General features: G+C 40.0%; 1 protein-coding gene across 9 annotated transcripts in view; it reads right to left on the reverse strand.

The window, feature by feature from the left end:
* Window positions 1–17,548, reverse strand: part of LOC132981979 (protocadherin alpha-C2-like) — a 173,709-nt gene that overhangs the window by 96,551 nt on the left and 59,610 nt on the right. The window contains exon 1 of one of the 9 annotated variants that reach the window (XM_061048166.1): window positions 234–2,742. The exons of the other annotated variants lie outside the window; for them this stretch is intronic. Coding sequence (XP_060904149.1) covers window positions 234–2,630 — 2,397 coding nt within the window. The 5' untranslated portion in view covers window positions 2,631–2,742. Of the gene's footprint in view, window positions 1–233; window positions 2,743–17,548 lie in introns of those variants that run through there. 9 annotated transcript variants of the gene reach the window in all.

Genomic DNA, 17,548 nt, shown 5'->3' on the forward strand with positions numbered 1-17,548 from the left:
AACCTGATTCAAGTTAGAGGAAATTAATCCCCCCCAAGTAAACTCTTTATCCAACATTCTCCTCAATACAGGGTTAATATTTCAGCACCAAGGACAGTGACACACACTTCCTTCAGTGTGTGAGGTTTACATAAGGTAAAGAGTTTATGAGCCTATAGTTATCACCTTGACTTGTGTATACATGTTAACACAAAAGAACACAGATGCAATATTTCCTTTTATACGTTTCTTACCTTCTCTGTGTTGGGTAAGGTCTGGGTTCTGGTGAAAGTGTCCCCTCCATTTATACTGATGAGTTCAGCATCTGCAGGTGGAAACGGTGCGGGGAAAACCACTACGTCACTCTTTAGTGTGTCTGAGCTGAAACACACGTCATACTGCTGAGTAGCTTTGGAGTAAGACCAGCTCCCGTCAGGGTGGGTGGTGATCATTGGGGCTCCGTACCTGCTGAAACTGCTGTCTGTCCTGTGACATTTGACAGCTATTAAAGTGATGAGGCTGAGCAGGAAGATGGCTGACACAGACACAATAGCGATGAGCAGATACAGGTTTAAATCAGAGAAGCTCTCCTCCTTTATGGTCACATGTCTGAACTGAGTCTGGATGTCAGCTGCACTTTCAACCACCACCACATCAATAGACACAGTAGCTGACAGGGAGGGTTCTCCATTATCAGAGACCAGCACCACCAAGGGGTGAGTTTTCAGGTCATTGTCACTCATTCTCCTCTTAGTCCTGATCTCTCCGGTGCTGGTTCCGATCCGGAAGAGATTGTTTCCTTTGGGCTCTGAGAGGTGATAAGAGAGCAGCGCGTTGTATCCAGAGTCTGCGTCTACAGCCCTGATCTTTGCCACAAAGTATCCTGCTTCAGCAGAATAGGGGATGCTCTCACTGTTAACGGAGCCGTGCTCAGAATAAGGCGCGAGGATAGTTGGATTATTGTCATTTTCATCCAGGATCAAAACGTTCACAGTCACGTTGCTGCTGAGCGGAGGAACACCAGAGTCTGTGGCCTGAACTTTAAACTGAAAAGTTTTTAACTCCTCATAGTTAAAAGACTGCAGGCTGACTATATCTCCAGTCTCTGAGTTGATGTTAATCATTGTTGACAACGGTAAGTGGTTACCATTACTTTGTAACAATGAATAGCTCAACTGGCTGTTCTTGTCAACATCACTATCATATGCAGTCACTCTTTTAATTGTAGCTCCCACTGGACTGTTCTCATTCACGAACACATTAACTTGGGGCTGTTTGAAAAGAGGTGCATTATCATTGACATCTGAAACATATATTGTAAATACACTCGTGCCTGAGAGTGGCGGGGTTCCTTTATCAGTAGCGACTATGGAGACGTTGTAGTTTGAGACCTTTTCTCTGTCCAGGGGTCCAGCAACCAACAAAGAATAATAATTTTTGTAATTTGCCTCGAGTTTAAGTGGGACTCCGTTTTTTATTTCAATTAACACATCACCATTTCCCCCACCGTCCTTGTCAAGGACTGACACTAGAGCAACTACGGTGCGTACATCTGCGTCCTCTCTCACTGTGCTGTGGAGTGACGTCACAGTGATCTCAGGAGCGTTGTCATTTTGGTCCACCACTTCTACCAGCACCTTACTATGGGCAGACATCGGAGGCTGGCCTTTGTCACTTGCCTCTACACGTATCTCAAAGGCCTTTTTTTCTTCAAAATCTATTTTGCCTTTTACTTTAATGACGCCGGTTTCACTTTCGATTTCAAAGATTTCAAGCACGTGATCTTGATCTTTGCTTCTCAATGAATACACTATCTCACCGTTCAGGCCTTCGTCTGCATCGGTTGCGTTCACAGTGATTACTATTTTTCCCAGTGGCGTGTTTTCAACGATTTTTGTCTTGTACAACGTTTCGCTGAATATCGGAATGTTATCATTGGTGTCTAAAACATTAATTACGATCTGTGAGGTGCCTGATTTTGCAGGACTCCCTCCATCTACAGCGGTCAGTGTCATCGAGAGCACAGGCTGCTTCTCTCGGTCCAAAGCTTTCTGCAGCACTAGCTCAGCAGACACACTCCTACCTGCTTTGTGCACTGCCAAAGAGAAATGTTCATTTTGACTTAATTTATAATTGCTGACTCCGTTTCTCCCTACATCTGCATCAGTTGCTTCAGACAATGCGAATTTCACTCCCGGTAAAGTACTCTCAGCTATAAACAAATTCTGTAATTTGGTCATGAACAATGGGGGATTGTCATTTACATCTAAAATTTCTACATCAAAACGATAAAGCTTCAAGGGGTTATTTATCACGGCTTCTACACTTACTGAGCATTTTAATTCCTCTGCGCAAAGCTCCTCTCTGTCTATTCGATCACTTACATAAAGGACACCAGTCTTTACATTTACCTGGAAGAATTTCCTTTTGGAACCAGATACAATCTGAAACATACGAGATTCCAGGTCCTGTGAATTAAGGTTAAGGTCCTTCGCGATATTTCCGACAGGAGTCCCGATGTTTACCTCCTCTGAGACGGAATAGGAGAGCTGCCCAGACACAGTTTCCCAGTAACAATCCAAAACAAAAATCCACATATATATCCCCAAAAAGCTCCATCTACAAGGCGATGACATTCTTCTGTTCAACATTAACAAATGTGACTTCCAAAAACAGTAAGATTGTCGTTAGTATTGGAAATATCATCCGAAGAGCGCTTTGGTTATGATCAGAAAACTCGCTGTCTGTTTCACCATCCTCTCTTTATAACAAAGACTGGAGATATGTGCTTGTCGCCTGAAAACGGGAGGGGCCTAGTTGTATCATATAGTACATCCGTCTCACATGGATCAACAGCGACGCTAAGTGGTTAAGTAAGTAACTTGCAGGCTTAAATGACATAAGTAGCTGTAAGTGACACCATTTTTTAAATTGATGTGTACAGTGTATATGCTGCTTTACTGCCTAACCCACATATGAGAAATACATACAGTCACATTTCAGCACCATGGACAGCGCACAGAGCATGTCTTGAGTCTAAAGCTGCTCTGATGTCGGGTGATTGTGTAAGAAGTGTCCTCCATGTATGAAAGCATTCTGCAAACCACACACACACACACACACACACACAGAGAGAGCTGTGGTCGGCTGAGGTTCACAGATTCTAATCAGTCATCATGCCCAAGTGTCCTTGAGCAAAACACTCTATTACCAATTGCTCCTGAAGGCATAGCCATTAGTGCAAGAGTGTGTGTGTGTGGAATGGGGTGAATGTGGCAGTAGTGTAAAGCACTTTAAGTAGTTGAAAAGACCAGAAAGACAATATACAAGTGAAATCCTTCTATCATTTGAACATGCACGCACCGCAGCTCATTATACCCCTTTTTACTCCTCTGCACCACTCCTTTTACATTTTTTTATACTTCAAGCAATATTTTTTTTAAATTGTAAAGAATAATTCAGGAAACTTGAGTTAAAAATTGCAGTTTTGGTGGAGTGACACACACAAATTTCCACGGCTATCAGATTTTAAAGTATCAAACCATCGCATTTAAGTAACCTGTCCTCAGGGTAATCTGTACAACATGTGAGTCTGCATAAATGCAAAATGAGGCTAAACACTGATGCAAAATGGAAGAAAAAAGTAATACAATTTATTTCTTCAGCCTTCAGGGCATTATATAAAGGTAAGTAGGCCCTTTTGTTATACTGCACATGAACGCACAAGGGACTTCCGTATGCTGTGCTATATTTTGAAGATTTGAGTTTTTCTCCACATTTTCCACAGAGACATTACTCATGAGCTTATGATCATTCCCTCATGTGTAATCCCAGGATTAAACCCTGGGTTCAGGAACTCCTGTCCTATTTCCATTCAGTAGGAAACATGATTTGATTTGAAAATATGAATAACCATCCATTTTCGTGCCGCTGTCATCCGTTAACCCCAAAATGTAATAATAATAATAGCACACAAAGGATGACCTGTATGTGCCCTATTCTACTAATGTATGTCAAGTGAAATTATGCATGGAAGAGTGGAATTAACATTTAGGTTATTTACATACATAAACTCACACACACGCACACACCACCTGGCTCATCAGACCAGACTGCCCATGATGAAATTCAATGATTCATAGTTTATTTGTAGGTCACTGTCTGTATTGCACTGACCTCACAGGACCAGTCTGGATTATCTTTGTCATACAATCAACATGACAACATGAAGCACTGAGGCTACAGTTTACTCAGCACTGGCCAGTGAGTTATCTCTTCAAAAGCATAAATCTTACCAGGGATTCTGGTAAGGGATTCTGCTTCGTGGCCTGCTGACACTGTGAGATTATTTTATAGGACAAATGAATATGACATGTCAACATAAATGTAAATACCTCTAAAATGTAAATAAACACATGTACTACGATACACAGTCACAGGAAATAATAAACAAAGCTACAGTAAAATGTTTATGATCCTCAAGAAAAAATAGAATTGCAAATCCCTATTACAGTTTATGAATACTACCAGGTGCTCTGCATGCCCACTTTGCCATGTGGAAGAAACACTGATTGTGTAATGAAGAGTCTGACCTACTCTTTAAATGCCAGATAAAGCTTCTCTATGAATGATCCGCAGAAGGGTCAACTAATCCATATACTACGCTCTGTATGCACTTATGCTGAGTCAAAATCAAAAAATTGCAAACACATACACGCGCAAACAGGTCACATGTTTGCTTCTTATTTTCATATTTCAGTTGATTACAATGGTTAAACTCCTCATTAACATATCAATTTAAGTTCTTATTAATTACCCTCTATATGCATTGATCAAAGTCATATTTCCTAAGGACATGATAATTGAATGCTGAATAATTAATAGTGAGTAAATGGCAGTTAAGAAATATACACAGTGTTTGCTCTCCAAACACAGGGAACTGCGCATAATAAATCAAGTATTGAAATACGTTTTTGCCTGTTACCCTGCTGCTCTGGCTGTGCTGCAGCTCTCACGTGATAGAGTAAAAGGAGCAACAGACGGGATCAAAGGGGCAAAGGCAGCAGTGAGTGGGAGGCAGGGAGGCAGCATGAGCGGAAGCAGTCGACATCAGGGGTGTTCACTGCATAATTAAAGGGCTACACATATCATATAGTTGCCAAATTAGCTTCTTCTACCTCCTATATATTATGATTTCATGATTGTCCTTTACATAGCCATCGGTTGTATGTGTGTCCTTGCGAACAAGTGTATGTTTGAAGGGTGTGTTCTATGTGTGAGTAGATTGGGGGAAGGGTGCTATCTGAACATGCTCCAAGGCGAGCCCCCCCCCTTCCCCTCTCGCTTTGAACAGCTCTCTTGTCTCCATAGCAACGCCGTCTTCGGCACAGACATGATCCATGTGTGCACAAACACCCACACCCTAATCAATGCAGACAAGTATGGGTTGATTTATAAAAATGTATGGTGTATAGTATAGTAAATAATAGACAGAATTTAATACCCGCATTTTTGTCAGCTAATTGTCACCTTCAAATCTTTCCGAGCATTATGCCAGGCACAAAACACACCAACCACATACACCCAAGTAAAATTAAAACACTCTGCTATGCAAGCCATACCAGGCTGTCCATGTCCGCATTCATGCATTGATTATGAAGCACTGCAGCAGCATATTCACTATGACAGATCCACTAAAGCAGCAGCGCCTGCTTCTCTTTCCACCCCCACAGCCCCACAATGCGCCTGACCTTTGAATTCAGCCAAACCCAGCCCACTGTACCCTCCCTAGGCCAGGACTCTGGAGACCACCCCCACTCCTGCAGTCTGCACACTACATCCTGCTTCTTGTGACGAGATACTGATGTCACTGGGCTGAATTTGCTTGGAAAAGTGCTCATCACGGCACAAGGGGGCAACCTACTCCTTGTGAATGTCTCTTTCTTTACTCAGTATCTTCAAGCATAATTCCCTGCTTGTTGTTTAGGTCTATTCCTTTTTTAGCGTTTTCATTGTATGCTGAGCCGTATTAATAGGTCCAATGTCTCAGGGGGATTCTCCTACAAGCAGCTGTTATGTGGCTGGTACAGCACTTCATTTGGTGACTGTGACTAGAACCCCACCCAAATACAACACTAAGCTAATGACTTCAATCTTCTAATAAAGCAGGGGTGAAAAAGGGAGAAAAATCTGTAATAATTCTTAAAAACACAATATAAATGGAACATATATTATATATAGATCACATATATCATATATATATATGGAGATCAGTTATTTTCATATAGAAGTATCCAAATGCAGTTTAATAAATGAGGGAGGAAGAGAAATGGCTCTAGAAAGATAAAAGGTCTGAATAAAACGGTATGTACTTTGAAGAGTTACCTCTCTACCTTGCTACTATATAATGTTGAAATTTTAAGAAAGCTTTTCCAAAAAATAGGATGGATGAGGTACTTAATCCAACCACCACTTAATCATTTATTTCTAAATCTGCACGCCTCCACTGCTTTCTGGAATAAGTAGGACAGGGGCGGGTCCAATGAAACATGATCCGGAACAAGATGGAAACCAGGACACAACAAATATGGAGCATGCCCAAACACCCGCGCATGCACACATATCCCTGAGTTAAATCTAGAGGCGCACCAACACAGCGTTCACTCATTTGGAAAGCAATGGCACAATGCCCAAAAATAACATAATTAGTTACTCTACTGTAAAACAACTGGAAGGGAGAAACGGCATGCTCATGTTGCCAATGATATTGTTCTATTTAAAACTGTCATAAATTGAACCAATTTTGATGAAAAGACTATCAAAATTAGATGTTAAGTCATATATATTAATCTTAAATACCAAGTAGTCCTTGAAACTTTTGACACAATAGTTTTTCCTTTAAACCTTTGTCCTTTTTGAACCTACATTAGCAAAAAACATCTGTTCAGAATGGATCACAGGGTCTCTGTTTGGATTAAAAGAGCATAAAGGGGTCTGTGATTTCTGTGTCTTTGAGAGGTCTTACAGCAAGACATATAAATGCGTGTGAGGAGAAGCAAAGTGTGTCTGTACATGATATTATCCACATATAGTTTCATAATATTTTGTGAGCATTGTTCCATTCTATAAAAATTGTATTATATAAAAATTGTATCCAGCAAACAGGTTGTGATAGAAGAGGAACATTAATGGTTTACTTTGCAGAGAGAGACCAGGATGTACAACAAGGTTTAGCAGCAGCAAAGGTAGCATGGGAATCTGATTGGTTAGCAAGAATCAATGTGACTGTAGCGGACACTCTGATTGGCTAAACAATATGCCTAGAGACAGTGTTCCATATATCTCTGCTTTCACAGGGAGCACCCACAATTGATTCACTATCCCCCCTCTTGTATCCATGGTGACGCAGATGCTGCGTCTGTCAGTGCCCCACCCTAAATCCCCCCACCTCCTCCACACCCCTCCTTATGAGCTCATACACCAAAGACAGGGCTATTGTTTTCTAGGGCATGCAAACAAAAATGTATGTGTTACATAAAACTAAATTGCTATGCACATTATACACATGAAGCCTTTTTGTAAAAGCATTTGGACACACCACCAGGACGCTCCTTATCACCCTTTTTCTCTCTCTATCTCTCTATCTCTCACTCACAAACATGCACACACACACACAGTAACAGTCTGAACTAATCAAAATATAAAATGGGACAGAACCCGCTATCTGTGTATCAATACTGTCACAGAAAATCAATAATATTTGTCAATATACTACCACACAGAGAGTGGCAACATGCTAAATAATTGAATGCACTGACACACAGACAGCTAAAAATAAGTGGCATTCCCCTTTTTTTACCACAAGGGGGAGTTTTTTCCCTCACCCTTTTCAATGCTCTCAATAGCAGTGTGCAGAGACACACAATCTGATGTCAGAGACAGGCAATGCTATGAAGCTGTATATTAGATTAGCAGGCTCACACACTCCAAAAAATGTATCAGTGATACAGATACACTAGCAGCTGTGGTGTCTGCGACACATTGTCTCTGCCTGCGGAAATTAAAATGTCAACTCCCCCAGATGGGAGAAGAGATGTAAATGTATCTAACAGTACCTGCACATTCTTGTCCCCCTTGATATCAAAACAAAGAGGGAAAGACAGAGAGATAATTCCACAAGCAACCCTTGAAGATGATGCAGACTTTACAGTTTCTTTTATATAGCAGTTGGATATATTGTTTGGATCATTTAAGTAAAGAAAAACCCATAACAGCAACTGAAGAGCCTAGTTCATCCACACTCATTTACATTTCCCATACATCAGCTAATCATATCCATATCCACCATTGTAGACTTGCGTAATGTCTATTTTTACTTTCCTATCAGTCATGCAGTGCAATGGAAGTGCATTGCAGGTGCAGGCTTGCTGCACTAGGGCTTGGCCCATTTCTTTAAATATATATAAAAAAAGGTCTGAATAATGGAGGAGAGTGCTGGCCTGCAGAGAATCTGATGTTTGAAATGGTTGAAGTGGTTATGTGATGTTGCTCCACTTTCCACAGAAAATGAAGATAACTATTTATAAAATAATGACTTGCCTACCCATCATTTAAGCTTGGGCTCAGCTGCTGTCGCTCTCCCAGAATAGCAAAACACATCTCCCACTCTCATCAGCACCAGCAACCTAAACACCTTAATGGACATAACCCGAACATGTTTAGCTACAGAACTTTTCTATAATGTGTTGAGGATGCTAAGGATACAAGTAAAGCTTGATTTTGTTTGTTGAATGTGAGTGTGTGTGTGTGTGTGTAAAGAGTGAGAGAGAATGGATTAGCGACCAGTTTACAAGGTACAACAACTAAATGCTAAAAGTAATCCATAATGATACTTTAGAGCCATGTCAACTGTAGTGTTACTCTTTCATTCACAACATGTCATATTATGTAACTGCATCCTCAATCACAAACCACCAAGCGGTGGCAAAAAAAAAAAAAAAAATTAAAGGATTAGACAAGAAAGAGAGAGCTGACAATCACATGGGAATCTAACAACGTTAACACAGATATTGAAAAGGCAAACGCACAGCACCAATAAGAGTATAGAGAGTGGAAAAAAAGGGCATACCCTGGAATATAGGTTGTGTTGAATCCTTGCTTGCTGTCTGTGCTGTTCTCTTTTAAAAGCTACACTTCATGGCATCATTAAGATGATTCCCCCTAATCGCATTAAAGGGGCAACATAGTAGAATTATGACTTTACACACTTTACAGAAGCCTTAATCCAGGACAGTTGGGAATACAGAGTAAGAATGGAAAGAAGGATTTGACAGGAATGTCCTATTTCTAACACCTTAAGGAGGAAGAAACATTTTTTGTGTTTTATCAGTACATTTGGTACCACAAATAATTATTGTCCATACATTATGGAGCTCTAGATGATCTGTTTCACAAGGTTATTGTTACAAAAGGGTTATGACAATGTAGGTATTTTTTTTTTTTTACTAATCACTGAGGTTTTTCTTTCGTATACTTCATACACTTCATACTTTACATGTCTTTGCTCCATAAGAAGCACAATCCCCTCAGTTTGCTTCTCTGGTTCTCAGTTAGAGGACAAAGCAAAGTGAGGCAGGATTAAGACAAACATTGGGGAGTAAACAAGGGCTTAGGGATCAATTATTGTTAGTCTTATCGCAAAGACCCCATTTACAGTATTCTGTAAACAAGCAGACCAAACCACTTTTTATTTTGGTATCATGTTTTTTTTAAGGCTTTGTTGTCTCTGCTCTGCTTTGCTCCTTTATTCATATTAAGCAGACTCTCCCTTCATTATCTCTAATTTGATGCCGAGATTATTCAGCCCGATTTCTACTGTGGACAGTTTGGTTTTTGTGTGTATGAAGGTTTAGTTCATTATATTCAGTGTAACATGGGAAACCTGGTCTTGTTATATCTCTCTAAATCCTGCTGATACCTTAATCATCCATTAAAAATATGGAAATATATGATGTGACACACAAACAGCAATGCAGTGAGACTGTACATAAAAAGCTTTGAGGTGACACAGGCTCAGGGAGACACATGATGAATAGCGGCTGAAGAATGTAACGATCCACAAAGTAAAACGTTTGTGAAAAACAAGTGTTAAATTAAGCACTCGTGATGTCTAACATTAATCATGCAGTCCCAGTGTTATGCTAGAGATACTCTGAATGGATAATCAGTCCTTTGTTTGACAAAACTCATTCACTCTGAAATACTGGAAAAATAAAAATATGAAAAAAAGCAACCTTTTACAAACAATCTTTTAAAATTGTGAGAAGAAAGCAGCCCAAAAATTAAAACCCCAGAAAGAAAAACATCAATGAGAAGAGACTTCCTTGGCTATAAAGTAGAAAATTGCAAATAGGTATATACTTGAGTCTGTCATGAGGAACTACTTATTTTCATTAAGTAAACCATCCATCCATTATCTCTACCGCTTTTTCTGTTCAGGGTTGCAGGGGGCTGGAGCCGATCCCAGCTGTCATTGGGCAAGAGGGGGGTTATACCCTGGACTGGTTGCCAGGCAATCACAGGCCAGACATAGACAGACAACCAGCCACACTCTAATTCACAACTACGGGGGAAAGTAGAGTCACCAATTAACCTAACAGGCTTTGGACCGTGGGAGGAAGCCGGAGTACCAGGAGAGCACCCAAGCATGCACAGGGACAACATGCAAACTCCACACAGAGAGGTCCTGTCCAACAGGGATTCAAACCAGGAACCTCTTCGCCCTAAAGTAAACCAACAAACTCTTAATAATGATCTCTTGTTAGTAGTGAACTTGATGACACATTTTGCTCCCATACAAAAATAAAAGTGACTTACTTCAGGAACTGAAAGAACTTCATCTTGAGAATACTGACAACATGTACCGCATAGCAATATGGATTTACTATGCAAGTTTAAAGAGCATGACATTAAATCCACAAGGTTTTAGGCAATTTTGCAACACATGATGGCCAAAACAATCAACCTCTTTTCACTGAAATGTCCTCCTTGAAATGTTTTCAGCTGATTATAAAGTAAAAAAAAAAAGCCTGCATCCATATCAACCCTGAAAAACCAAGCTTGCCTTCAAAACATTTTTTTTGGGGGGTTATCTGAATACAGAATTAGAAGAAAATGTCGATATGCAGTAATGTTACAGAAAAAAGGGCCACTTTAAGTGAATATGTAGACCAGCTATTACTTAACACACTTAATTTAATGTAGACACATAAACTGAAGCTGTTTTATTTTCATATATTTTTTAAATATGAAAAACTTAAGTGTAAAAAGAGCTGACACATTTAAAGGAAGAACAAATGGGCAAAATAACAAACTGAAAGCTTATTTTGAGAACATTATAAAATATAGAACCTTAAAACTGTGCCTTGTCAGTGTGTCTGACAGTCCTCACACTGTAATTCAAGTAGCCATGTACAACTGTTACAACCATGCCAGTTAAACAACAAACAGCTGAACCAGTCAGTCAGGGTCAGTAAGTCAAAAGCCCACAACGACAGAGGATAGGATCACATTCTTAAGACTGGGGAGCCATGCTAAGGTTTGGCAGTTTGTCCCATCTCCCTACTTTTGCTGCATTCACAGTGAGGAAAGAGGAAGGTGCTTTGTCTTACTCAGCTCGACTCACTGATCCAGCTTCTACAGAAGGAGGAGGCAGTGTGTAGAGGAGAGACTGCCTCTGTGTTTAGAGGGATAGAGGAGAACGGTGGTTGCATAATAGAATAAAGACTAACAACCAAAGGTATGTATTTAACGTAATTCAGAAACTAATCCAGGAAAAACAGACTAAAGTAAGAGAAAAATTAGAGTGCGGGGAAATAGCAGCCTTTAAAAGGTGTGTCAACCGTTTACATCCAGCCTGCAGTAACATTAAGAGACAGGAGGGGGCATACGAGAGAATAGCAGCCAGAGGAAATCAGGATGCGCAGGAGGAGGAGGAGGAGGAGATGGATAAAGAAAATGTGTGAAAGAGATTCTTTGTGTAAGACTGGGAATGAGGAGCTGAAAAAAGAGATGGATGGAAGAAATAAACAATCGATTAAAGGTAAAGATTGGACAGAATGCACACTATAGAAAAGAGGGGCAGTGATAACGAGAACAAAGGCAGAGGAAGAGGGAGGGATGAGAAGAGAGTGAGTCGGTGGGTGGAGAGAGTGGGATATGAGTCAGGCTTACAGCATTAACACTCATCTTCCACACCCATGTCTCATTGTTTTATTCATATGGTGATACAACAAGATAAGATGGCGGGAAACATGGACGGACATGTAGAGAACAAAATACATGTAAACAACAAATTAACAACTCAAATGAGTGTGGGTGCAGGGCATCACACAGCCATATCTCCCAAATATCATAATAAAGTAATACTAGCACTAGCCAGAAAGGCCAAAGTTCCTGATTTATTTTTTTTATATGACAGATGGTTGACCTAAAAATAAATACAGCAGACCAACTTCACAAAATGAAAAGCTGAATGTGGGATGAGATGAGTCATGCACTGTTCAGAACAGCTCGATGGTTCACACTCAAAAATATGACCAGGAGGAGACAAATGACGTTCAACCCTTTCCCTGAAATAAGATAAAAACTGAAATTTCCACTATAGCTTTCATCTGTGTGAAAAAAAACCCCTTCTATGTGTACTGTACTCTAAAATGATCATTGGCTTTTAAATAGCAGTGACTCTGTGTGCAGTCCTGAAAGACCCCACAGATCAATACATTTTAATTCACCAAATGTATAAGCTGAACACACATTACTTTTGTCAGTTGATACCGACGAAAATAATCTTATATAAGGTGAAAACTTTAAAGTCATAACATTTTAAGGGAAATAAATACATATTTTAATAATCAGGCCTATTTTTGAAAATACCTTTGCAGCTCAATAGATTCAGAATCATGATAGATTGTGGCACAACTCTTGAGCCAAAGTGAACATGAATAACACCACATGTGGAGTCATGATTTTATTAACCTAAAGGCTGCAACATGCTCACTTTGTACCCTGTAGTTAAATCCATCTGAATAAATAGATAGAATAAAGATTGACAATCCAGACGGTCTCATATCCATACACAATGACACAAAATAGCATCCAATTTTAATGTCTGTACTCCTGGCCAACCAAGGTAACATTTTTACAGCAAAAAATAAATAAATAAAGTATATACAACAAAGAAGGCTAAGCAATTACAGAGAAGCTTAGTGGGGCCTGGACAGGGGCAGATAGCCACAGGGGTAAGAGACACCCAACAGCTAGAAACTGGATCCCTCTAATAGCCAACATCTGATCCCATCTATGCATGGCCAGAAATAAATACAACATACGGTATTAATCGGACAAGTGAATGGCAATTGTGGCCTTTCAAACCATCTACCCCCCTGTAAGTGCTGTAAGAGGGCAATCCTCTTACCAAGCCTGTAGCCAAAGTGGGAACAGCTAACTCTGGATTTCCCAAAACAATTCTTTCTGTAACATATCACAATCGGTCTTATAAACTCAACTCTCTGGTCACTTAGCACTTTGAGGTTAGCAACAGGGAGGAAATACTCGTCTTCAGCTTAATAGCTGTCTCTCTTGCATGCATCGTTCCCCTGACCCCTCCGTCAGTTCAATCCTCCAAGCATGCAGTGATGACCTAAGCACAGCAGCAGATGTTGTGGCTGTATAAGCACTGATGCCAAACAGGAACTGTGCAGACCTACATCTGTTCTGATCTCTGTTGATTCAGGAAAGAAAATAGTGCATATGTAGACATTGCATGGAGCTAAATGCACCTAATGAAGCTAGCAAGCTGTGGTTATTACATCAGACAGGCAGATAGGTAAGCCAACATGTTGTTTGACACTGTTATTGAATCAAAACTGTTAAATTATTTAAAACCAGTTCATTCAAATGAAAAGAAAGAAAGCACATCAGCATTATGCAGAACCCTGAGCTACGCTTATATCAACCATCATGTATTTAAAATGACACATGAAGACAGTCTGCACAAATGGTTTTCATTAGTGCAATGTTGGTAATGCTCATAGAATTTAACCCGGCTCACACCCTGGAGAAAGGCCTCAGTGCCTTGTTGCAGCTTCTGTGAAAATTCTAAAATGAGAGCAGCAGGGTCCAACCTACAGGACTCATCCGCACAGCCATGAGTCAATGGACTGAGATGTAATAAAACTGAGGGCTTATATAACCAAGTGGTGGAGAGGAGAAAGGGTCAGACCCACTCACACAACACCAGGCATGAAAGAGAGAGTGAGGCTGTGAGAGTGAGAATAGTAACCAATAAAAGAATTGTTCAGATTTTCACAACTATGTTGTCTATCTTACTTGTTGCAATGATAAAAAAAAAAATGTTAATGTTTGCTGGATATACGCACAAATAAAACCTGCATGAACCAGGTTTGACCCATATACTTAAGAGCAGTGACGACCCCAGGCCAGTTCACATCAAAGCCACACATGGCTTTGCACCATACTCGTCATGTTCTAGGATAAATGACAAGAGCAAAAGGAGCTGTGCCAGGGAGTCTTGGCCCACAACTGTGCATGCAGCCCACAATGACATTTTTGGCTCCTTAATTTAAATGTTTCTGGTTAAACCAGAGGGAAAAAGTAGTGCATCTGTATGTTATCTCTTGCTGACACTTAATTTAATGACTTTATCAAGTAGAAATCTAAGGAAAGTCAGCCCATAAACATCACACCATATTTAATGAAAATATTTAATGACAATTTATATTCATGATTTTTTTTTTTACTAAGAACGCATGTAACAAATATAGTCCAACCCTTCTCTGCCACTTTGTTAAAAACACTTAACACAAATATTTACAGTTTGTTAAATAAATACTCTGTAAGCTGCACTGCAGCAGTGCCTGTGCTGGCTGACGTTCACTAAAACAACCTCTTGTTTCACCTTCACTAAATCACCTGATTGTTCAGCAAAGAGAAAAGCTGACACACACACACTTACACTTACACACACACAGACACACACACAGACACGCACGCACACGCCCGCGCGCACACACACACACACACAGTAATAAGCACATCGACACACTTGGGGAAGGTAAACCTATTCAGCAGCATCTGGACAGCTTGCTGTGCATGTGACACAATACAATTTTACCTAAGACAGTAACTATTTGCTTACATTTTCTTTAAAAACAACATCAATAAAATAATCAACAACCAAAGCTTGTATACCAGTTCCCTTTATCCGCCAACCAAACCACAACAGCATCTATAATTATGTATGGACAGTTAATCTGTAGTCAACCATGTCAACTGGTGATCAAAAATCAATAGCCAGTGGCTATTTCCAGTGGTCTTTGTTGATAGAAGCGATAGAATGGAAATACATTGCTCAAGAACTACAGTTTTGATTGTCAATGTTGAGGTACTTTGTTTTGAGGATTGTTGCACTGCCTGTCAGACTTCTCTGATCTATATTCAGGTACTGTTCTGTCATAAGAGAGCTGTTTGTAACTGATGAACTTGAACATCAATGGCCAATTATCTGCCTCCCCAATGCAGATTTATAAACACCATGCATGGTTCTTGTTAGGCAGATTGGATGGTTGTGATTGTTTTGTTCTGATTGACACTGCAACAAAGATGGAAAAAGAGTGTAAAACAGTGCAGAATCTAGTGGGAGAGCTCATGTCAGTGATCATTAATCCAACAATACTGTATGTGGCTTTTAACAACTTGTCTGATGTAGCAAAGAAAGAGCAGAGAGAACAGACAGGTAAACAGAATATGCAGGCTCTTAATGTTTGCAAAGCATATAAGAAGTTATAAGTTCACAGACAGAACTAAAAGGTTTAGATTACCATTTTAGCTATGGCAGTAACACATTTGTTTTATAAAGTGTAAGCAAGATAGAATTAGCAGCAAGATGCAGAAACTGAAGCTAGTCCGGATAAGTTCATCAATAAACAGCAAAACTATGCAACTACACATCAGGTGTGTCCACTCAGTGACACTGGTTAGTCAGTTGTTTGTCTTGGAGATTTTGTCTGTACACGTTTGTCTCAGCAGTAGAAGTTATGTCAGAGATTTTTACTATATCTGTGTTCTTTTCTTTTCTTTTCTTATCATTTAATCCATTTGTCATTTAATTCATATGTCATATAGTCATAACTACTTTCTTTGCTTTTACACATCCTGTCAATCATGCACACATCTGCGGCGCCTATGCACCTGTGAGGTCAGGATAAGTGTGCCATACTTTGAGCAAAACCACATATGAACTCGTGGGTGTATAGCACTTCTGTAAATCTGCACGGTTCACGGTCTTCAAGCTAAAACCACATATGAACTTGCTATCACCTGTGGATGTATCACGCTTCTGCGAATCTGCATTGTTGAGGTTTTACAGAAAAAAGAGACAGTTTGGCTATAGAAATGCTGTGGAAAAGCTAATCGGGGCTCTTTTTTACTTTTACTAAAGGCTCCACTTCACTCTGACTTTTAAATCCCTGTTTTGGGACTTAGTCTCTGAGACCGAGATCTTTTAAAACCTCAACTGTCCACACCCTCGGGTTTAAACTTTTGAATTTGTATTTTACTTTTACTGTTTACATTTTTATATTTTTACCTTTACTGATTTGTATTTGAATTTTGAATATCTTTTCAAGTTTTTTCAATACATTTTCTGAAACGTTTTGAAACCATTTTCTGACTGAGGTCACTCACACCACAAAGACCTGAGCCTCTCTTAAGGACGCCACGTGTACCTCGGGAGGTAAGCATGAGCAGACACACCACGGCACACTTCTACTGACTTTTACTTCCTCATACACACCTAGCATCCGAGTGAGGAGAGTTGCAGTTAATCCCTCTCCGGGGGTGCGAGCCTCCAGGGACTAATTTAGGGTCCTGAATCAAGGATTATACTTGAATCTAATTATTCTAGAAATGAATGACCAAATGAAGGCAGATAATCCTAGGGCTAGGCGGTTATATAAGTATTGCCTTCTCGACAGGGTGTTAGCGGAGTAATTTTACACAGCTCCAGTACTAGGAAAGAGTAGACTAGCAGTTGGTAGGGAGCAAGCCCTCACATAGTTCTAGGAAAGAGTAGACTAGTTAACTAATGGGTGGTGAGCTTCCATTAGCTATAGGTAAAGTTATTCACCCCTTTATGCATGTCCAGACATGTTACATATGACATATTATTTTTGGAACAAGGCTTTAGTTAATATATTTGTCTCACAGTGGATGTCTTTTCTTTGTTTCTGCAAGCTATAACACAACCAAGGGGAGCATGCTTTCCTTATGCTGTTTTCTCTCAGCCCACTTTTTTCTGTGAAAGTGCCTTTCAATAAGGCGGATTAGGTGTATGTGAGTATGTGCAATGTGGTGTTACATGTGCGTACATGAGCAAAAGCGTCAGTGTGAAGTGTGACGATAAAGATAGTAGCTGTTTTCGTTGTACCCGACTGTGTGTGTAAATTAGATTACCATCACTGCCGCTGACCTCAATGTGAGCGGCGCCAGC

This window comes from Labrus mixtus, chromosome 10 (assembly GCF_963584025.1).
Source record: "Labrus mixtus chromosome 10, fLabMix1.1, whole genome shotgun sequence".
NCBI classification, from domain to species: domain Eukaryota; kingdom Metazoa; phylum Chordata; class Actinopteri; order Labriformes; family Labridae; genus Labrus; species Labrus mixtus.